The 24,068-nt window shown below is 42.1% G+C and overlaps 1 protein-coding gene across 7 annotated transcripts in view; it reads left to right on the forward strand.

Annotated features, from left to right (window-relative positions):
• The window catches only part of ABHD2 (abhydrolase domain containing 2, acylglycerol lipase), a 114,393-nt gene that overhangs the window by 60,281 nt on the left and 30,044 nt on the right, over positions 1-24,068 (forward strand). For all 7 annotated transcript variants that reach the window (XM_055098950.2, XM_055098948.2, XM_055098946.2 and 4 more), the window contains 2 exons: positions 3,186-3,361; positions 6,898-7,065. In XM_055098950.2, coding sequence (XP_054954925.1) covers positions 3,186-3,361; positions 6,898-7,065 — 344 coding nt within the window. The remainder of the gene's footprint in view (positions 1-3,185; positions 3,362-6,897; positions 7,066-24,068) is intronic.

Here is a 24,068-nt window from a genome sequence, read left to right on the forward strand (position 1 = left end):
AAATGGACCCATCTTTTTTAGAAGGTAACTTGGCAATATCTACAAAATGTAAAACGCACATACCTCTCAGTTCCATCACAGTGCCTTCTGTATGCCCTCTCATCAGGCTTACAAGGAGGAGAGTGCAAAAGCAGCCATATCTCCTAAGGGCCAGGCCTAAATTGGCATGGCAGTCCTTCTGCCACCTTCTGTAAGCCCAGAGAAGCCACAGGCCAGTCCAGATCACAAGGAGGGAATCTAGCTCCCGGCAGAAGAATGGAATAAGTGGAATTATTGGCCGCTACATTTTCGAACTACCACATAGATAGAAAAAGCATATTCCTTCGTGTACCATTTTAGCAGCATTTCTTCAGTATTTATATGTTTATATAAATTTCAAAATATTCTATTGTTTTAGTCCATATTTCCTTCCTGACCTAAACCATGTGACTGGGCACCTATTCAGTTTTTTGTTTTTAAATTTTTTTCTTGTGGTCTGTGGATAAGTTATATAAACAAACAACTACACATTGAACCCCACCATAGTAAATGCAGTCTAAAAATTCAATTTTGCAAACCCTGGTGTTGTATTATTATGAAGTTAATTAAAAACAGTGTTTTATCAGTAGGTATTGTCATAAAATTAAACCTTTTGAGACTTCCACTGTGTATAATTGATCTTACATTGAACTGAGAAAGTCCCAAGTGATTGTGAGGCAATTGATCCCTAACACACACACACACACACACACACACACACACACACACACACTGAGAATTACTGCACCCCACTCTGAGAATGGGGTTAGGTGGGCTGGAAAGAGGACAGTCGCCTAACGCCAATCATTTAATAGCTGAATTCACATTATTATGGCACATATTATTTTTAAATATATTTTTGTATATTTTAAAAACATATATTTGTCCTTTTAGATTTACTAAGTGTCTCTATATTCTGTTCATTGAAGCAAATCTCCCCCAGGTATGTAATGTATGTCCAGTGCTCTGGGGATAGAGCTAGAGGTGAATGAGCAGCAGGAGGGGTTGGCTTGAAAACAGCATCTAAAGTAATCAAGTCACCTGGATGTTAGGACGGAGCTGTGCATGGAGAAGGGGCAACCCCCCCCAGGAACCTGATTGGAAGTGAGTCTTGAAAGACAAGTAGTAGCTGGCGCAAAGAAACGCTGGGTGTGAAAGAGCATTCCAGTCAAAGGAGACAGCTTGAGCAAAGACTCCTCAGATAAAAGTAGTTCAACACCACGTGTACCTGTTCTGGCTGGAGTTGGGCCTGGTAGTTTAGGTTTATTTGAGCTTAGGCAAAAAGTTAAGCGAGTACCAGGGTGTAGCCGGCCTCCTAGGCCAAGTGAGGACCCATGCATTGGAGGGTGGGGGCCAGGCTTGTGTGTTGAGATCACCCCTCCATTGGCGGGTGGATGATGGAGTAGGTGAGAGCAAGACTAGAGGCTTGGAGGCCGCTTGGGGGGCTGCTACCAAGATTTTGAGGAGGTGACCTGACTCTAAACTGGGAATGTGGCATCAGGACAGTCACATGTGTCATCATTAAATGTGAAATCTGTGACTAGACAAAAAGAAATTTTACTTCATTCTTTTGTTCTATTTTCTGAGATTATATTGTATTCTAAACATGATCAGAAGGTAGGCATATGAAATTTACTCATTCTTCTGATATTTTTAAGCTCAGCATATTTCCACTTTTAATTTATAAACAAAATTTTCTTTAAACTTTCCTCCAGGAGTGATCAAAAGCTTAATTTCTTGGATAGTCCTCTTCCTCTATGCAAAACTTATTATCTAACTTGGTAGTCTGAAATCCTTTATAAGTTCTGTATCTAGATCTTGTATAGTGTTTGGTTGTCCAATTGACATTTTTATAAGCTTGCTTTTTGTTACTGTCATAATCCACTCAGCTCTTATAAATGCCTTCGCCTGCCTTCCAAATGCCATGGCTTTTGCAGTGATATTTGCACCTGTGGTGTTATGCTGGCAAGTGGCTTCATGTCCTTAAGGTCTTAAAATACTCTTTCCTCTCCTCCCCTCCCCCGAAAAGGAAGCTTGTCTGGGAACTGGTTTGCTTAAGGTGATAGCTTCACTTCTCTTAACTTTGTGTAGATTTGATTAATTACACACACATACAAGGAGTAAATCAAAGATGGGTTTTGGGGATCATCTGGTTCTGAGAGAAATGATAGGCAGGAATTGACAAGTAGGTTAAGGTAAATTATTAATAAAACACTCACCACTGCCATATAATACAGAGGGGAATGATTGACGTCACTATCATTTTATATTATATGACTCCAGTTTATATAGGATACAAATCCTGGACAACCATCAAGCTTGGGCTAAAAGCCATGGAAGTGAAACCAACAGCGGTTTCAGTAAATGCAGTCACCTTGTACTGTGGTTGTAAACCATAATCATTTCTTAGTTGTAACTTGGAACATCTTCTTTTCCTGGTAATTAACTATTTGTGATTTTTGCATTTCCTACCAATGCCTAGAGTCACTCTGTGTTTTTACAATGCACCGTTGTTAGCGAGGCTTCATGCCTTGCTTAGGCTAACAAGCCTTTATCCTTAATCAATCCAACAAATATTTACACTGCACTGCCCTTACAGCATATTCTCTGGAGCATAGAGTAGTGCCCTCACCCCACAAGGCACTTACAGGCTCTTAGAAGAATTTGCAGCCCTTCCCAGCAGTAACTGAGAGTAGCAGGTTTGGCTAATGGAGTAACCACTACAGCTGTGGCCTGTCTCGTTAGGGAAAGAAGAAGTGAGCTTTTAGTGAGTGTAGGCGCTGTGCTATTTCATATACATCAGCTCCTTTAATAATGAGCTAACCTGTCAAGTTAGAATGTGTTCAAAATATATCACTTGCTTTCTTTTTATTCTATATTATGGAAATAAGCCATGTTGAATTACTTAACAGTTACCCTAAATTGAAATCCTCTTTATATATCTGTCCTGGTTGATTTCTAAAGCTAATCTGATGCAGAGTGTATTAGTAAATGGGGAAAGGCGGTAAATCATGGCATGGATGTAACGTAATAAAAGTCTCATGTTTATGCTTTGCGTGCAGAATTTGCCAGGAAAAAAAATAGGTTGAAAGAGTTTTGCTAAAAGATTTTTCAGAACGTTGCTCAAGGAATGTAGAGAAAATTGACCTCCCTTGTCCTTTCTGTAGATACATTCCACCGTTGATCTGGGGGAAAAGTGGACACATCCAGACAGCCTTGTATGGGAAGATGGGAAGGGTGAGGTCGCCACATCCTTATGGGCACCGGAAGTTCATCACTATGTCTGATGGAGCCACTTCTACATTCGACCTCTTCGAGCCCTTGGCTGAGCACTGTGTTGGAGGTGAGCTGCTTTAGATTGTGTGATTGAGCCATCACTCAGAGAAGGAGCACTAGTCAGTGGAGAGCACAGCAGTGTGAATACTTGTGCCACTGACTCTGCCCATGGCATCAGGGGCTGTTGGGAAGCCTGCTGGGATTCGTCACTTAGGAGCAGCCCGCAACGGTTAGCTTCAGCGTGTGTTTGCCAGTCACCATGTAAAGCTCTTCAGAACTCATTGTAGAATAGTTTTTTTTTTTTTTTTTTTTTTTTTTTGAGACGGAGTCTCGCTGTGTCGCCCAGGCTGGAGTGCAGTGGCACGATCTCGGCTCACTGCAAGCTCCGCCTCCCAGGTTCACGCCATTTGCCTGCCTCAGCCTCCCGAGTAGCTGGGACTACAGGCGCCAGCCACCACGCTCGGCTAATTTTTTTTTTGTATTTTTAGTAGAGACGGGTTTTAACTGTGTTAGCCAGGATGGTCTCGATCTCCTGACCTCGTGATCTGCCTGCCTCGGCCTCCCAAAGTGCTGGGATTACAGGCGTGAGCCACCGCCCCCAGCCGTAGAATAGTTTTTAATCCTCTTGTGAAATACAGAAGCTTGATGTAAGGGGATGAGGGAGTGCTTGGAGCCCAGGCGCCCCAGGACCAGGTCTGTGGGTTGATGACAGCAACAGAGGCCAGACCATTCTCAGTGCTTCGTGTATACTTTTATCTCATTTAATCCTCAAATAGCGCTGTGAGGCTGGTATTTACTATCCCTACTTTACTGATGAGGAAACTGAAGCTCGGAGATGCAGTATAGGCTGGCGTTTGTTGGATAGCAGTAGATTAAAAGGCTCCCAGGTTCCCTTTGCTTAGGTTTCCCTGGACAAATAGACACATTGAGGTCATATCTATCATGCAGTGGTCTAGGACACCTATTTCTGAGAGATAACTGAAATTTTCATTGCTGCTGGAATTTGGCATTGTTCTGTCTAGCCTATACAAATAACATTCATTCTAAAATGCTTCATAATGAAGACTTTTGAGGAAGTGGAGTTACTACAAGCATCCTTTTGAATGCTATTGCTACCAAAAAAGAACATGTCTTTTGCATTCTATAGTATTCAAAAGCACCTTAGTTTTTGTTTTTTTTTTAATAGGAACTCAGTATTTATTTATTTATGGGTAAATTCCAGTAAACATATTAGGTATTTAAAGTGGCTAGAACTGCTGAGTAGCTGGTGACAAAGATTTAATTGATATTCCCTCTGCCTGGAATGCTGGTCCCCAGACCTTCACATGGCTGCCTCCTCCTTGTCATTCAGGTCTCAGCTCAGATGTCATCTCCTCAGAGGGACTGTCTCTGACTCCCCTAACTAGTGTTTCCTTCTCAGTAAATCCATCACGACTTCCTGCTTTAGTTCTTCGTGGTAGCTTCTACTCTCTAAACCTATTTGTGTGCTTGTGTATTATTTATCTGCTAGAATGTAGGAATCCCCAGAGCCCCGAATAGCTGGCTTCTAATAAACAGCCATGGAAGGGATGAATACATGAATAGGTGAGGAGTTGACACTGTGTTTATAAATCTGTAGCTGGTTTTTCCAATATTTATTTATTCACCATACCCAGTTAAATGTTTTCTTTCCCTTATTTCTAATGCTTTTTCTTCTTCTACCACTAAAGCACAAAGTTTAGTTTGACCATCTGCTCTTCCTACCAGGACCAACATGGAAAGTTGAAAAGGGCAGAACAGTGATTCTGCCTTGTACTTGCTCATGTTTTTCCATCACTCCTGCCCCCAGAAATGACTGACAAAGGTGCTTCTAGGGAAGGCAGTATTTGTACCTAAGATGTACTTTAAGAAAAACAGCCCTTTTTCACCTTTTCTGATTTTTCTTATGACTATAAAAGGAATAAGTACTGATTTTAGAAAATATAAATAATACATTTAAAAAATAAGAATCACCCCTAATTTTGTCACCCAACATATATTGTTAATGTTTTGTTCCATTTTCTTACAGTTCTATGCATTGTTTTTCCAAAATCTGAATTATCATACGTTATATTATAAAGACTTTCCCATGTCATTAAAACTCTAAAAGTCTTCAAAAACACAATTTTAATGATTGCTTAATATTCTACAATGTGGTCATATTATAATTTAACCATTCTTCTATGGTTGGGCATTTAACTTATTGACAACTTTGTAATTATCAATAATTATATCATCCTTCATCAGAAAATTTTAGGCAGGATTTCAAGAATTGGAATTTACTAGGTCGAAGCTTATAAATTTTATAAAGAGATGGAGTCTTGCTGTGTTGCCCTGTTTAGAGGTACACTGACTGTTTACAGATACAGTCATCGTGATCTACAGCCTTGAACTACTGGGCTCAAACGATCCTCCTGCCTCAGCCTCACAAATAGTTGGAATACAGACGTGTGCCACTACATCCAACAGTTTACAAAATTTTTAAGGTTCTTTATGCATAATGGAAAATTGCTTACTAATTCACATTTCCCTACCAGCATTAAGAATTTCTAAATTTTAAAAATCTTAATTTGAAGAAAAATTATGATCAAATTTAATGACCTAAGCACCTCTTTTCTTTTAAAGAAAAGTATGTATTCATATTTTTAAGTAGGCAATTCACATTCATGATAGAAAGTTCACAAGGTACTAACAGTATACAGTGAAAGTATCTCTCTCTCTGTCCTCTACTCTCCATCCCTACCCCTGCTCAGTGGTACCCACTCTCAAGGTTCTTGTGTGTGATTCCAAGATAGTGGATGCATTTGTAAATATAGATATCTTTTTTTTCTCCACACAAAAGGCAGCATTATTATAACCCCCTTCTGCATTTAGCATTTTTTCACTTAATTTATGGAAGAGCTTGCCACATGAGTGTATATAAAGATGTCTCATTATTTTTAAGGGCTTCATAATATTTCATCACTTAGATATGCAATAATTTATCCAACCAGACCCCTATTTCTGGGCATTTAGATTGTGTTCAGCCATATGCAAAAGAATATGTATTGCATGATTGAACACAACCTAATGCATATATATTATTTTACGTATGTACAATTACATCTGTCGGATAAATAACTGAAAGTAAAATTGCTGGGTCAAAGAGGTCTGTGCAAACACCACTTTTTATCTTCTCATTCATTCATTCATATAGAATTTCTTACAGAAATTAAGAGTAATGTTCAGGAACTTCTATAGCAATGTGACAGAGTCATTTTATATTTGTTGAATCTTATAGTAGAAAATTGAGGTTTGTATATTTTTCATTTCATTTTTCTAGTAATTAACTTCTATTGTCTTTTTCAAAAGTATCTGTTCATGACTTACTGGACATTTTCAAAACCAACCCTTCACTATAAATAGCTTGAGAAGCACTGATATAGACAGCTCCAGCTAGAAGGGAAAAATTCTTCCCCAGAGAACTGAGTGAAAGATGTATGTTGAATTCCCTCCCCTTGTTTTCTAGACCAGTGAAGTGTAATTGTGTCCATTTATCATGTCACATTTCTTGGATACATCAGGATCTCTTTCTCTGCCCTATAGATGATATCACCATGGTCATCTGCCCTGGAATTGCCAATCACAGCGAGAAGCAATACATCCGCACTTTCGTTGACTACGCCCAGAAAAATGGCTATCGGTGCGCCGTGCTGAACCACCTGGGTGCCCTGCCCAACATTGAATTGACCTCGCCACGCATGTTCACCTATGGTAAGCATGGCTAAGTGGAGTCCTCCCTTTTTCTGCAAGTGTGCTGCTACTTCTGCTTCTGCCTTGTTTTTTCTTTTTTTAAGTTTTAAACCTATGCCCATCTGCAAGAGATGGTAGATCACACGGTTATATCAACAGCCCACTTGTACTGGGCATTGATGATGCCATGCCTCACACCAGCCTTTGAGATGGGCACTATAACCACCCTCACAGAGGCAGAAACTGAAGCTTACAGGGGAAAGTCTTGCCCAAGGTCCCCTAGCTAGTAAGAGTCACAGCAGGGCTGGGAGCCAGGTAGATCGGGTAGCAGAGCTCCTGACCTTCAGGACTGTGCTGTTCTGATGCTCATTCCTCAGGACTCTTGTGACTGACAGGCAAGGGTGTGATGAGGCATGTGAATGTCAGTGGGAAGGGAGCCTGGCACAGTAGCAACTCACTGGATTTTAGGTTCCTGGGGAACAGGAACTAGATCTCGTCTTTTGACGAATGCTTCTTGATTTGAATTAAAATTTTGTGTTAGCTGAGCCAGTTGTGGTGGCTCATGCCTGTAATCCCTTCTCTAGAAATTAATTTTTATTGTCTTTTTTTTTTTTTTTTTTTTTTTTTGAGACAGAGTCTTGCTCTGTCACCCAGGCTGGAGTGCAGTGGCACGATCTTGGCTCACTGCAGGCTCCGCCTCCTGAGTTCACTCTATTTTCCTGCCTCAGCCTCCCAAGTAGCTGGGACTACAGGTGCCCGCCACCACGCCTGGCTAATTTTTTTGTATTTTTAGTAGAGACAGGGTTTCACCATGTTAGCCAGGATGGTCTCGATCTCCTGACCTCGTGATCTGCCCACCTTGGCCTCCCGAAGTGCCGGGATTACAGGCATGAGCCACCGCGCCCAGCCTTTTTATTGTCTTTTTCGAAAGTATCTGTTCATGACTTACTGGACATTTTCAAAACCAACCCCTCACCATAAATAGTGCACTTTAGGAGACTGAGGCAGGTGGATCACTTGAGGTCAGAAGTTCAAGACAAGCCTGGCCATCATGGCAAAACCCTGTCTCTACTAAAAATACAAAAATTAGCTGGCACACGCCTGTAATCCCAGCTATTCAGGAGGCTGAGGCACGAGGATCACTTGAACCCGGGAGGCAGAGGTCATGCCACTACACTCCAGCCTGGGCAACAGAGCAAGACTCTGTCTGAAAAAAAAAAAAAAAAAATCCTGTTTTAGCTAAGGTTCTGGCTTCTGGACTGCTTGTTCTTGATTCTTATTAGCTCTCTCTTTAGATTATATATGTATACATAAACAATAAACACATAAAATATGCATCTGTATATGCACAAATATTTGGGATGTTATAAGCAAATAAATTGTAATATGTTTTAATGGGAAATAACCAAAAATTATATCTATCATCTCACCATAACTATAATTTTCTATTTCTTCCAACTACCCTTCTGTCTTTATCAATGTCTACATAGTTTTTATTTATTGCAGTCATAGCATGTATATCTATGGTGATTTATTTAAATAACTTTATATACACCAACATAAAGATGTTTAATCTGTTTAAGAGCCACATTGCTGTTACTACTCTGTTATAGTTTATTTAACCATTTATCTTTGTAGGACATATGAATTATTTAAAGTTTTTCAGCATTTTAAATAACAATGCTGTAAATACTGTGTCTTGTACATAGAATTATTTTCTCTTGAATGACCTTGGAGTAAATGCCCAGTAAAATTGCAGAGTCAACATTTTTTTATGCATATTTGTACATCTTGTCAGAGGGACCTCCAGCAAGGTCATTCCAGTTACATTGCCACTGGTAACATGCAAGGGCACTGTCTCCTATAAGGGCAGGTAAGGGAAGGTCACAGGTATGGAAGCATGAACAGGTATACCTGCTTTGTGCCAAGCAGGGTGCTGGGTGCCCTGAGTTCATTTCCTCTTCTGTATTCACACCCACAGCTGAAGATACCCATTTTACAGACTCCGTTCTGTTCAGCAGTTTGGTCAGTAGCTTGAAAATATAGGTGAATTTGGCCGAGCGCAGTAGCTCAAGCCTGTAATCCCAGCACTTTGGGAGGCCAAGGCAGGCAGATCACGAGGTCAGGAGATGGAGACCATCCTGGCTAACATGGTGAAACCCCATCTCTACTAAAAATACAAAAAAGTAGCCGGGCGTGGTGGCGGGCACCTGTAGTCCCAGCTACTCGGGAGGCTGAGGCAGGAGAATGGCGTGAACCTGGGAGGTGGAGCTTGCAGTGAGCTGAGATTGCGCCACTGCACTCCAGCCTTGGCGACAGAGTGAGACTCCATCTCAAAAAATAAAAAAAAATAAATAAATAGGTGAATGTCCAGATTTACAGATAGCACAGGCACAGGGTGAATAGTGAGTATGTGGGAGACAGAATTGGACCCAAAAGTCAGAAATAGGCCAAATCAAACACAAAGAAAACAATGGGGAATAATGGTAATGTCCTGTGCTTGGATATATAGATTGTCTATACAAGTAGAAGATGGGGAGGCATGGCTTGGCTGCAGGGCCAGGATGGAGATTTGGGAGCACTAACAGTACAGTGTGAACACTTACTGTGTGCCAGTGGGAACACTTAATGTGCACCAGACACAGTACTGATGTCACATGTAGGCACAATCTCTTTTATCTCCACAGCAACCCATGGGACCGTAAAATTCTGATGAAAAAACTGAGGCACAGAGAGGTTAAGTGATTTGGGCAAGGGCACAGAGCCAGTAAGTAGAAGAGCTAAGAGAGGAGCCTGGATCTGGCTGCCGGAATCATCTCAGAGATAGCAGAGTAACTGGGTCTGTATAGTCTAGGCCTCCCAGCTCCAGAGTGCTGTACTGTTGGGGCTGTAGGCCAAAGAGACCAGATTGGAAGGCGTTACCACACCAGGTCAGGGGAGACCAGCAGCTGAAGAGCAGAGAAGAATAGGTTAAGTGCAGGCCTTGCTCCCAGAGAGTACCTGGGTCAGGAGACAGGCTCTGGATCTGATGCCCCAGCACTGCCACTGATGCTGTGTGGCTCAAGCAGTTTCTTAAACTCAGTTCCAGATTCTTCAGCTGCAGTAAGGTGGAGCTACAATTAAATGTGGGTTACTGAGGACTTGGTAGGCAGTTGATTACATATAGTAAACATTTATTGTATGTTAGGTTCATTCTTTTTGTTTTGTTTTGTTTTGTTTTGTTTTTTTGAGGCAGAGTCTCACTCTGTCACCCAGGAGGGAGTGAAGTAGTGCAATCATGGCTCATTGAAGCCTCAACCTCCCAGACTCAAGCCAGCTTCTCACCTCATTTTTTAATTTTTTGTAGAGACAAGGTCTCACTATGTTGTCCAGGCTGGTCTCGAACTCCTGAGCTCAAGTGATCCACCCACTTCACCCTCCCAAAGTGCTGGGATTACAGATGTGAGCCACCGTGCCAGCCAGGTTTATTCTTATTCAAATACTTGAAGGTATATTCATGTTGGTGAGAGATTAACTGTGCTCTTTGTGACCCAGATAAATAAGATGTGTTCTGCCGGGGAGATGCGAGTATCGTTAGAGAATTACAATACAACGCTGGGCACGGTGGCTCATGCCTGTAATCCCAGCACTTTGGGAGGCTGAGGCGGACAGATTACCTGAGGTCAGGAGTTTGAGAGCAGCCTGGCCAACATGGTGAAACCCTGTGTCTACTACAAACACAAAAATTAGCCGGGCATGGTGGCAGGCACCTGTAATCCCAGCTACTTGGGAGCCTGAGGCAGGAGAATCACTTGAACCCAGGAGGCGGAGGTTGCAGTGAGCCGAGATCACACCACTGCACTTCAGCCTGGGCAACAGAGCGAGACTCCATCTCAAAAAAAAAAGGAATTACAATACAGTGTGATGAGTGGACTAATACAGCGGGCCTGGTGAATGTGCTGCAGCAGCATGGAGAAACCAGCCTCGATCTATGGGCGAGGAGTCAAGTTGTGGGAGGAAGAATTCTCCCAGGAAAGGATTTGAGCTGGGTTCTCAAAGATGAGCTCCTAAACAGAGGCACTCATGAACAGTTGGAGTTTGTAGACAGGAGAGTGCGCTATGGAAGGGCAACCCATGCAGAAGAGCAGCATTCACAGCTGCCTTAAGAGCACTGTATGTTTGGACTGAGGAGCTGCCTGTGAGCATGAAAAACCCTTGGAGATGAGGTGAATCCATCAGGGGAGAGCTTCAGGCCCCCAATTTTGAAAATTAACTATCTCCTTCGATTTGTGGATGGTGTTGTTACATTTTATTTCATCAGAATTTTAGAAGTAAATTTCTGTAGTTTATTATACTTTAGAAATGTTCTAGAAAGACAGGTGAGCTAGAAAAAAAATGGGTGTCTTCTTCTAGCCATACTATTTGTTTTTTTGTGTGTATCAGTACATGTTTTACTTGTTAATAATTTCTTTTAACCATTGGAGGATAAGCTCAAACAAATAGGACCTTAAAAAGGTCAGAAATCCAGAATTTGGATGCTTTGTTGAAATGTAAAAATTAAAACATCTTTCGTAGCTTCAAAGAGCCTAGAGAGAGAAAGCGCTAGTGTTTCGTTAGGTGCTATTGATGTAATTTTAGTTTAAAATAAAGTTTTTAATAAATGTTTTCCTGGGCTGGTGGAAAAGGAGCAATCCTTCACCAAAGGTGGCCTAACACGTTAGAGCAAAGCCCGTGTTTGTTACTTTTGACTGGTCAATTGAGGCCGGTCCACAGTTAACATGCTAGAACTAGAAACCTTTTATCATAGTTAATCATATCCTCATGTGAGTGTGTTAGTTGTTGATGTGTGGGCTTTCTATACTTTAGTACAAAGATCTTTGTCAACTTTTATTTCTACACCCAGTACTGTTCTCAATTTTTAATTATTGTTGCCTTGCAATATGGCCTGATATCTGATGGTACCAACCCTGACTCATGGCTGTTTCAGAGTATGCTCTTGTCTGCCTACCTGTTTTTTTTTTTCTTTTTTCATTTGAATCAAAGAATTATTGTGTCCAGTTCCATGTTGAGTTTTTGTCTTATTAGTCAAGATGGACTAGATTATGCTGTGGAAACAACTTGGATCTCAGTGGTTTAAAGCAATGATTTCTGTCCATACTATCCATCCATTATGGCTTAGCTGAGGGGCCTCTGTGTCTCCATCATTATGGGCCTCACTCAAGGAACCAGGCCCATGGAGCAGCTACCTGCTGGAACATTGCAGAGGGTGGGAAGAGTGTGGCTCTTGAAGCTTCTCCTCAGAAATGACAGAAGTCACTCCTGGTCACAATTTATTGGTCAAAGTACAGTACGCGACCAAGCCTAACTTCAGTGGGGTGGGGGAGAAGCATCCTTCCTAGAGATGGAAAGTAGTTATTGGTGGTGAACTCTCGCACAGTTTATCACAATTTCTGAAGGGGAACTTTATAAATTAATGTGGAAAAATTTATAATACTTACTTTTCTCATCCAGGAGCATGACCTTTTCCTTCAAGTCTTCCTTTATTTCTACCTAAAAGAACTCCTAGTTCTCTTTGTGTAGGTCAGTTTGTTGTCAACACTAGAATTTCCCATGGGAGCTTTTAAAAGATACCAGTGCCAGTGGCTTAGCTCTCGGGGAGTCTAAGGTATAGCCAAGGTTTTTCAGAGCCACAGATACAGGTTTTACTCCTTGTTCCCTCATTAGTTTTATTTTTTTATTTTTGCTTTTTTACTTTTTATTACAGACATTTCAAAATATGCAGAAGTAGGGAGAATAGTAGAATAAACCCCAGTGTACCCTTTACCCAACCTCAACAATTGTTCAACTCATGGCCAATCTTGTTTCCTTTACTCCCTTCTTGCATCCCCTCTCAAAGATTATTTTGTTTTATTTTAATTTAATTAATTTATTTATTTTCTGAGACAGGGTCTCACTCTGTTGCCGAGGCTGGAGTGCAATGGTGCAATCTCAGCTCACTGCAACCTCTGCCTCCCAGGTTCAAGTGATTCTCCCGCCTCAGCCTCCCTAGTAGCTGGGATTATAAGCACCCGCCACCACACCCAGCTAATTTTTGTATATTTAGTAGAGACAGGGTTTCACCATGTTGGCCAGACTGGTGTCGAACTCCTGACCTCAGGTGATCCACCCACCTGGGCCTCCCAAAGTGCTGGGATTACAGGCATGAGCCACCGCGCCCAGCTTCAAAGATTATTTTGAAGCAAGCCCCAGACAGCCTGTCCAGTTTCATCTGTGACTATTTCCAGTGTGCATCACTAAGATACACAGGCTCTTTGTAAACTGTCTTCATTTGTTAGGACTGCAATATCCAAATACTACAGTGGGCGTGGCTTATACAAGAGCAATTTATTTTCTCACAGTTCTGGGGCCTAGAAGTCCCAGATCAGGGTGTCAGCAGGGTTGGTTTCTTCTGAGACCTCTCTTCTTGGCTTGTAGATGACTGTTTTCTTGCTGTGGATTCACACTACAGTCACCTGTGTCTCTGGTATCTCTCTGTGTCCTAATCTCTTCTTAAAAGGACACCAGTCATCCTGAATTAGGGCCCACCCTAACAACCACATTTTGGCTTAATTACATCTTTAAAAGCCTTATCTCCAAATATAGTCACATTCTGAGGTACCGGGGGTTAGGACTTCAGCATATGAATCTTGGGAGAGACACCATTCAGCCCATAACATAACAGAAGCACAATGGCATCATCACAACGGAAACACTTAAAACAGTACTCCTCAAGAGCAATTCAATTTCCCCATTGTCTTCCTGCTTTTTTTCCCGTTTTAATTCGTTTGTTCAATTTAAGATCCAAGTCAGGTCCATATATTGCAATTGGCTGATAGGTCTCTTATGCCACTTTTCAATCTCCTTCCACGCACATTTAACAGGTCCCCAACCAAGTAAGCCTCTTCCAGGTGGGGTCACTGGATGTGACATTGGGGGAGCTCTCTGGATCCCCAGGACATACTGCAGTCCACCATCAGGCCCCCTATTCCCACCCTGAGTGTATGGAAATTCCAGGCACTGAACTCCAGTGCCTGCTAATCCCAGGACTGCCCAGGTTCTGTTTGGAAGGCTCTTCTGTGGTCTTCACTTGGCTTCTCTGTCACTCAGGTCTCAACCAAGATGTCACCCTCTCAGAGAGCCCTTCCTTGACTCCTCTCCCTCATCTAAAGCTCCCCCCCAACCCCAGTCATTATCTAATGCCCCTCCTTACTTTCTTCAAGCCACTTAAGAGTTGAAATTAAGGATTTGTTTTCATAACCTGTGAAATTATTTGTTTATATGTCTATCATCTGTCTCTCCATCCCAAAAGTTCACTCCATGAGAGCAGGCAGTTTTCGCACTCCCTGCTGTAGCTCCCCAGTGTCTAGAATCCTGCTTGGACCCTAGAAAGCATTCACTGCATCAGTGTTTACTGAATGCCTACTGAGATGGGAACTGACAGTTTGTGACTGTAAAATGATAATTTACAAACTAGTACATCCCAAACCATTGTGCCCTATATGTGAGTCTTCCCTTAGGCAAATTGCCTCTCTTTTGAGCAGATGCCAGGCATTCAAGTCACTGTGAATACCCTTTGGGCTTTTTGCAACTGTGATCTTGACCAGAAGAAAAACTAAAGAGGGCATTAACATGAAACTCTATATTCTTCTTTTCCTGTTATGCACCTGCCTCAGATTTCTCTAAGAAAATTATAAAGGATCTTTTCCCATTTATCAACCCAACTCTGTTCCGAACCACATAAGCTTTGCTAATGTGATTAGAAATTGTTGAAAACAGATCTGCCTTGCACAGAATTTCCTAAATGGATAATTATGCATTCTTGTGACTTAGAACCCTTCGTGCTGCCTTTGAAAGATAAATTCATTAAGGAAAATTCTTCATGACAGCAGTTACCATTTATCTCACTCTAATGAGTGCCAGGCATGTGCTTTCACGTTACTTCACTTGATCCTTACTGCCTCAGAGGTAGGTTTTAATTAGTATCCCCACTTCACAGGCTTAGGGAGGTTAAGTACCTTGCCCTGAGTCATGTGACTAGTGAGTGGCAGAACCAGCCTTCAATCAGTGTGATTCTTAACCCTAACTTAATACCACCTCTGTGGTAGTGTTCATTTCCTATTTAGGATACTGTTCATTAGAATACAGAGGAGCAGGTGTGATGTTTGAGTATTGAAAAAGACATTTTCCCCACTTTGGTGGTAGTGGTCATTACTGTTCTGATAGCTGTCACTTACATAGCATTTGCTGTGTGCCAGGCACTGTTCTGAATACTTTGTAGGATATATTAAATCAGTCACACCCCTTTTACAGGTGAGGAAACTGAGGCCCGGCAAGGATGACTGACTTGCTCTAAATCACAGAGTTAATGAGTGGGCAGCCCAGGCTTCAAACACAGGCAGTCTCGCAGTCTAGTCCTAGAATCCGTGCTCCTGAACAACAGGCTCCATTGCCTCTCCATGTAAGAGACTAAGGAGTGAGGAAATAGTTCCCAGTCAGATACATGTTAGATTTAAGGCAAAAGAGCATCCAAGAGCATCTCAGAGCCACAGAATTGGACCTGTGGGTTTGGTCTTTGATCTTTTGTTCAGCCAGCATCCTCCAGACAATGATGGGGCCAGCCTCTGTGATGGGAATACAGGTGTGGATTCGAGTCCCTGCCTTCAGGAAGATCCCAGTCTATGAGGAACTCTCACCATCTAGTTGGGGAAGGAGGGTGCACAGTCACAGTCGGTCTAAGCTTATTGGCTAGGTTTGTCCAAAAGGAATATTTACCAACAGCAACCTTTTCACAGACAGGGACCAGATCTGCATTTCTAATTTTTATATTATTGTGTGTTAATCTCCTCCATCTAGTGTATCACTTAGAGAGAGATGGTCAGGAAAGGCCTGCAGCGGGAGAGAACCTGTGCTTTAGAGTCCAACAGCTGAAGGTTTGACTGCCTGGTCGAGAAAGCTGAGAAAGACTGTTAAGAAATTTGGCAATAAGTCCCAGCATGGTGGCTCACACCTGTAATCCCAGCACTTTGGGATGCCCAGGCTGGCAGATCACTTGAGCCCAGGAGTTTGAGACCAGCCTGATAGAACATGGTGAAACCTCATCTCTACTAAAAATAAAAAAAGCCAGGTGTGATGATACACACCTGTAATCTCAGCTACCTGGGAGGCAAAGGCAGGAGAATCGCTTGAGCCCAGGAGTGCAGTGAGCCAATATCACGCCACTGCACTCCAGCCTAGACGACAGAGACTGACCCTGTCTTTAAAAAAAAAAAAAATGGCAATAATATAAAAGTGCATGGCATAGAGTCCAGCAAATACCAGTAAACAATAACGATTATCATCTTCATTGGCCCTTCACTCTAACTTTGTGTTTTCTGTGAGCCACCTTAGAGGAGAAAAGGTAAACATTTACTTGAACTGTTAAATGACCTTACCTCTGCATCCAGTTCATACAGTTGACCTCATGTGAACTTTGGAATTTCTGCAAGGACGAGTTTAAGAACCTGCTCGTGTTGAGCATAAAATTCTTCCTTCTTTGAGCTCAGTCTGAGTTACAGCTCTGTGTACAGGGATGTCGGCCGTGGTGATTATTCTGCAGTATGCAATGCTTGCTTTCCAGCTGGACAACCTTCAGTATTGGCCTCCTGGCCAAATCTGTTTGGGCCACACGCCTCCAGCTCAAAGCTACTGGCTTCTATATTCAGAGCCAGCCCTTAAAATCAGTACTGGAAAGATGTTTTTACTGTAGTACATGCTACATTTTAACCTTCTAAAAAATGTTTGTTTTTTTTTAAATTCCTCACACTTACTTTTGTATAGTTCATAAATTCTTTAAACTGGAAAATATTAAATATGTCTCTTTTGATAAAGACATTAGCTAACCTGAGTAAAAATAAATGTAAGAACACCTACAAGAGTAAAGTTTACCAAACTGTCTTAAATTTCTTATTGTGCCAAGCGAGGTGGCATGCACTTGTAATCTCAGCTACTCAGGAGACTAAGGCAGGAGGATAGCTTGAGGGTAGGAGTTCAAGACCAGCTGGGCAACATAGCAAGTCCTTGTCTCTAAAAAAAATTTTTTTTAACTAATAGGGTACTCTACTGGGTCAGGCCAGGTAAACAACCCTGTCATGTGGGTGAAGTCAATAACACTTGGAAATAAAGGAAGATGAAGAAGTCATGAAGATTTTCTTGAAGTGTATTTATTATAAAGAGCCTAATCTTTAATCGGGGCACTGCAGCAGTAGACATGTTGGCTTACTCTTTATTGACTTAATTGACCTTCTAAACTAAACAATGTTTGGAATGTGAGTGTTTTTGTCAGTGATTCTGTAGGGGCCCAGTGAATTCAGGCAGCATTCTGCTTCTTCTGTCTCTCTTTGGCCAAGTGCCTTATCCCAACAGTCCAGTATTCATGTTCAGAGCAAAGAAGAGGTAGATCAAATCCACTAGCCAAAGAATAAACTGAAAACCAGAATTTTCCAGCTTGTGCTTATTCTGGCCTCCATATCATACCTTCATATCTTGAAAGTTTTATCACCAGAAAATCAAGAGCCAAGTAACAAAGGATCTTATTAGTTTGATCTTGATTTAAAGAGAGAAAAAAATAGGATTAAAAACAATATCTTCTATGTCAAGTGAAAGGAATAAAAATAACCTGGCTCTGGCTCCCCAAAGGTAACGAGTCCCTTAGGATCATGAGCCTTCTAAGAACTTAGTACCCATCTCCCACCAAAACACCAAGCTGGGGCATTTGGCATTGAAAATGGCCTCGAATATTTAAATTGCTTTTTCCTGTGAGTTTAAACAGGGAAGAAGTGGGCCCTTCCCTTATTTCTAAACTCTTGACTCTCTGGCATTAGACATCAAGCTGTGAGGAAGTACGTGAAATCACAGCATTGAATTCTCTTGCTGGGAGGAGGAAATCTTTAATGTCCAACTGGGTTTAATACAGGAACTTTTTTGTTTTTTAAACTATCTTTTGGATTAAGGCTGCAGTGAACCGTGATCATGCCACTGCACTCCAGCCTGGGTGACAGAGTGAGACCCTGTCTCAAAAACAAAACAAAAATTATCTCTTGGGCTGGGTACAGTGGCTCACACCTTTAATCACAGTGAGACCTCATTTCTACAAAAAATAAAAATAAATTAGCTGGGCATGGTGGCTCATGTCTGTAGTCCCGGCTACTCTAGAAGCTGTGCCCAGGAGTTCAAGGCTACACTGAGCTGTGATCATGCCACTGCACAGCGTGAGCTACAGAGTGAGACCCTATCTCTTAAAACAAACAAACATATATACAAACAATCTTTTGGAACCTTAAGGTAAGGTCAGAAAACTTGGTCTTGCTTAGAGGACGGGACTTCAGTCTTAGAAAGGAGGGAGACCCCATCTCCCTCCATCTAATTACACATTCCAATTGAGACACTTTTGTGAGTAAAAAGGGACTTTATTAATAATGTTATAATAATTCATAACTTTATTAATAACTGCATCAGAACAATACATTCCAGGACCCTCTTGGAGAGACTAGGATGTAGGGTTACCTACCTTTAGCATGCGTAGAGATCACCCATGATCCAAGACATCTCACTGTAAGAGCTTCAGGCAGTGATTTTTAAGGAACTTCTATTTTGTTTTTACTGCTTAATATCTTACAATCTTCTATTAGATCATAAACATAGGTGTTTCGATAAGCTTCTCATATCTACCATTTTCATTGGTGTAGACTCAATTTTGAATTGTATTCATAGTTATGAATTGTGTTGCCTCTGCATTAAACAGTTGAGTTTTATAATGGCAGAAGGGTACAATGGGAAGGGAGAAGGAAGAGGTGGGTGAAGGGAGAGAGAGAATGTGAAAGTGAAGGTAGTGAGTTTGCAGAACTCAGACATCGTAGTAAAACACCTGGCAAGATCGTCTGCTGAGAGCCAGGGGCCAGGAGCTTCAGGAAGTGTGTCAGGGAGTCATATCCAAAGCAGAACAGTGGCCAAGAGTGGTGAGTTCTGCACTTTCAGGATGATATCTGAATACTTAAACCTTTAGCCATAAGAGGGCAGTTTTAGGCATCCTATACCTGGGGAAACAAGGCTGAAAACACTCATTTTTTAAAATCCTTATTTCAGAGATAAGGGCAAGGCCAACTAATTTGATAGCACAAAGGGGCCTTAACTTTATTTCTACAGCTATTGTATTCCTGGATGACTCAGCTTTACGATAGTTTCCCCTTGACTTTAAGAAATGACTCACATACTTTTACTATGGAAGTGACAGGGGCTGCTAGGCCCCTAACCGCCCACCTGTCAGCGAGCCATGTTAGCTTAACTGTATTTTTCTCTTAGGCTAAACTTAGTGGGAAAGATATTCAAGTACCTCTTTCATGTCCCCTGCTTACTCATGCTGGCGAGTACTGTGTGCCTTCATTCCAGACGATTCAAACTTCCTTCTTATCCACCTGACATTTTGTGGCATATCCACAGATGCCAGGCATGGGCCTGGCATGGAACATACAGAGATGACTCAGAGTCTCCATCCACAAGGTAACACCAAGTCTCAGGTCCCTGTATTTTAGCCTATTGAGTCATGCTAGTGTCATTTGGGGAAGTGGCTGTTGAAATAATAGCATTCAGGCAGCCTTTGCCTTGTCCTTCTTTAGGTGTAGGGGCTTGAGAAAAAGGTGAGGGGTCTTTCCTGTTCCCAGCAAGTTGCCTTTCCAAAATGGCCGTGCAATACTCATCTGTCTAAGGCCCAGCTAGTGTTTCAGATTTCATCTTACTTTAAAAAGCGGCAGCAAGATTATATAGTTACCTAGTGCTAATCCCATAAGAATTAAATACATAGAGCCTCATTTAAAAACAGATTAACGTAGCTGTTAGTAATAACAGGCCAGGGAGAGGCCCAGGCACTAAAGGTGTTTGGTAACTGACATCAGGGGAGGTCCCAGGAGGACCTTCCAGAAGGCTGATCCTGGAGCTGGGCACCATGTCTTTGCCCTTCCCTTGCATGGGAGAGGTGGCATCTCTTCACAGAACATCCAGCAGTCTGTCTGACATCAGGCAGGGTTGGCCCTTTATCCAGATCAGATGTGTTTGGATTTAATTAAATTGAGGCTCCCAAAGTGCCTACACAATTAGCTGTAATTGCTCCTCAGTAGTGTAGCAAATCTGAGTTTTGTAACTGTCCCAATGACATCTGAACATCTGCTCTAGGTCTCAAATAATTAGTCTCAAACCTGAGTAATGATAGATGGGTCTAAAAGGAATCAAAGCTGGGTGCAGTGGCTCACACCTGTAATCTCAGCACTTTGGGAAAGGAAGCCAAGGTGGGCAGATCTCTTGAGCTCAGAAGTTCGAGACCAGCCTGGGCAACATAGTGGAACCTCCCAGGCAAGTTCCCCCATCTCTACAAAAAATCAGAAATTAGCTGGGTTTGGTGGCATGTGCCTATAGTCCCAGCTACTCAAGAAGCTAAGGTGGAAGGACGTCTTGAGCTTGGGGAGGTCAAGGCTGCAGTGAGCCATGATCATGCCACTGTACTCCAGCCTAGGGAGACAGAGCGAGACAGTCTCAAAAAAATAAGAATAAAAATAATAAAAGGAATCCAATGGTTGGGGGGAGTAAGATGTTTAATAATTGAAGCTTAAATCTCTGGAGTACTATTACCTAAGTAGATTTGTGATATAAGGCAAGGGGCTTGGGCCTTGGGGTTGACATGGTCCAAAGTCTAGCGTTGGACTTTGAGTAGACACGGTCATGAGTAGACATGGCCCTACTCATTATGTGAGGGTGGACAAGTCATTTCATGTCTTTAAATCTGCTTCCTTGTCTGTGTTTAAGTTCCTAGAAGAGAGGCTGAACACTGTACATCTGTTGTTTCATCCATTCATTTAGGTAACACTGATTGAGTGCCCACCAAGTATCTGGCCTCACAGATAAAGTGGTGAACAAGAGCAAGAATATCTTTGCTTCATGGAGTTTATAATCTAATAGAGTCTCATTCAATGTTGGAACAAAACATAAAGATATAATTAGCTAAGAGATGACAAAATTAGGCAGAAACCTTAGGAAGCGGTGGAGAAGTAAATATTTAATAACAATTTAAAATAAGTTTCTCAGTACTATTTCTTAGGCAGGCAAATAATGTCCCCAGCACAAACCATTGCTCCAGCATGAGTGATATGTTGGGTGTCTTTAGCATTGTTGAAACTGGCCTGAGGAAATGTAAACATCTTTTTTTCCCCTTATTTTTTTGCTAGATTTTAAAACTGGTTAGATTCATATTTAAAAAGAAATAAATACACATGAGAAAAACAGTCAAACTGTGCCAAAGGCTACATACAATGAGTGAAACTAGATGTTTTTCCTACCCTAGACCCCCAGTTTTTTCTCCCCAGGAAATCAATATCTGCTGCAATTTTCCAGTGAATATTCAGTCAGATATGTGTGTATGTAATCCCTTAAAACCCAAGCAAACACGGGAGAGGGTGCCAGCCCCACTGTTTCACCCCTTGTTTTTATCCCTTAAGATGGCTCAGAGCCATTCCATGTCAGATCAGATTCTTTTTTTTTTTTTTTTTTTTTTTTGGAGACGGGGTCTCACTCTGTCACTCAGACTAGAGTGTAGTGGCACAATCTTGGCTCACTGCAACCTCCCTTCCCAGGCTCAAGCGATTCTCCCACCTCAGCCTCTCAAGTAGCTGGGACTACAGGCACGTGTCACCACTGCCTGGATAATTTTTGTATTTTTAGCAGAGACAGGGTTTCACCATGTTGGCCAGGCTGGTCTTGAACTCCTGAACTCAAATGATCCACCTGCCTCAGCCTCCCAAAGTGCTGGGATTACAAGCATGAGCCACTGCGCCCAGCCAGATTCATCCTTTTTCACCACAGTGTAGTCCTTCATTTAACCAGTCCTCTACTGATGGAAATTTAGGTTGTTTCCGAACCTTTGCTGCTACAAACACCAAAATGCTGCAGTGAACATTCTTGCATGTACATGTTTACATACATATGCAGTATAAAGTCCCCAAAGGCAGAATTACTAGACCAAAGGTTTGTACTTTAAAAAACATGAACAGATGTTACCACATTGCCTTCCAAGGCCTATACCAATGAGTACTCCCTCAACAGTGGATGGACCAGAGGGCCTGTTACCCACACTCCTTCCAGTCCTGGGTATTGGCAAACTTCATCTTTTCTAACATGGGCAGTGGAAAATGATTTCTAAGTGTCATTTTAACTTGCATCTATTTAACAACGAGTGACATGAAGCATCTTTTCGAGCTGCACTTTTAAAAGACAAAAGAGGCCGGGCGCGGTGGCTCACACCTGTAATCCCAGCACTTTGGGAGGCCAAGGCGGGCGGATCACGAGGTCAGGAGTTCAAGACCAGTCTGGCCAACATGGTGAAGCCCCGTCTCTACTAAAAATACAAAAATTAGCCCGGCATGGTGGTGGGCGCCTGTAATCCCAGCTACTCAGGAGGCTGAGGCAGGAGAATCGTTTGAACCCGGGAGGCAGAGGTTGCAGTGAGTCAAGATCGCACCATTGCACTCCAGCCTGGGCAACGAGCAAAACTCCATCTCCAAAAAAAAAAAGAAAAAAGAAAATTAAAGATTTCATCCAGCTTTTCTGTCAACTAGGACAATGGTTCTCAAAGTGTGGTCTCTGGACCAACAACGTCAGCATCACCTGAGAACTTGTTAGAAAAGCAAATTCTCAGCCCACCCAGACCAGTGGAATCAGAATCTCTGGAGGTGAGGTCCTGCAAGCTCATTTTAGCAAGCCCTCTGTTTAGGCACCACCCCCTTGAGTTTCTGATTCTGTGGGTTTGGGGTGAGGTCCAAGAATGTGCATTTGAACCCGTTCCCAGGCAATGCTGATGCTGCTTGCTCAGGGGCCACACTCTGAGAACCACTGAGCTAGAGCATCATTCTTGCAGTAATATATAACCTCCGTGCAGCTTTTCCAATTCACTCTTTACAAGAAAGATTACCAGAAAGCAATTACATGGATTTAAAGGCATTTAAATTTTCTTTTTGTTAGGTATTAGTGGATCTACAGGAAGCACCTGGTTGTGTTGAACGGGGATGTGCTACCTGTGGAAACCTTGCTTTGAGGAAATGTTTGGAAAACTGCTACCAGGCTAAGCTTCCGAAAGGCTAAGCAGCGCCCCCATCTGTGAAGGTTGTTTACTGCAAGTAGAAAGGAAAGGGAGTCTGAAAAGGGGTGGCCCAGAGATGAGAGAGTGCTTCAAAAAAAATGCCTTCTCGCATTGGTCTGAGCTGGAGAGAGCCTTGTTCCTTAGAGCAGTGCGCCACAGCCACAGTGGTTGCACCTGAGGATCTTGTAGAAGAACACCCATGGCCAGATCCCACCCCCAGACGTTCTGACTTAATGAAGCTGGGGAGGGCCCAGGCATTAGTGTGGTTGTTTTAGAAGCTCCCCAGGTGTTTGGCTTTGAGGCTATTTCTTTAACTCTCTCAATGATTCAGTAAGCCATTTAATACCCTATAATAAATATTTTTCCTGCTTTAAAAAAAAAAATCCCCAAGTGATTCTAATGTGCAATCAGGTTGAAGAACACTACTTTAGAGAAAACCCTAAATTTTAGATCAGCTACACTCTTGTTTAAATGTATTTTTAATTGTGATAAAATGTACATAACAAAATTTCATCGTAACCATTTTTAAGTGTACAGTTCAGTAGTGTTAAGTATATTGATTGTTTTGCAGCCGATCTCCAGAATTTTTTCATCTTGCAAAACTAAAACTATGTCCATTAAACAATAACTCCCTATCCCCTCTCCCTAGCCCCTGGCAACCACCATTCTATTTTCCATCTATAAATTTTACTAGTCCAGGTATGTCACATAAGTAGGATCCTACAGTATTTGTCCTTTTGTGAGTGGTTTACTTCATGTAGCATAATGTCCTCAAGGTTCTTCCATGCTGTAGCATGTGACGGGATGTCCTTCCCTTTTAAAGCTGAATAATATTGCATTGTACACATGT

Source organism: Pan paniscus, chromosome 16, assembly GCF_029289425.2.
Source record: "Pan paniscus chromosome 16, NHGRI_mPanPan1-v2.0_pri, whole genome shotgun sequence".
Classification (NCBI taxonomy): Eukaryota; Metazoa; Chordata; class Mammalia; order Primates; family Hominidae; genus Pan; species Pan paniscus.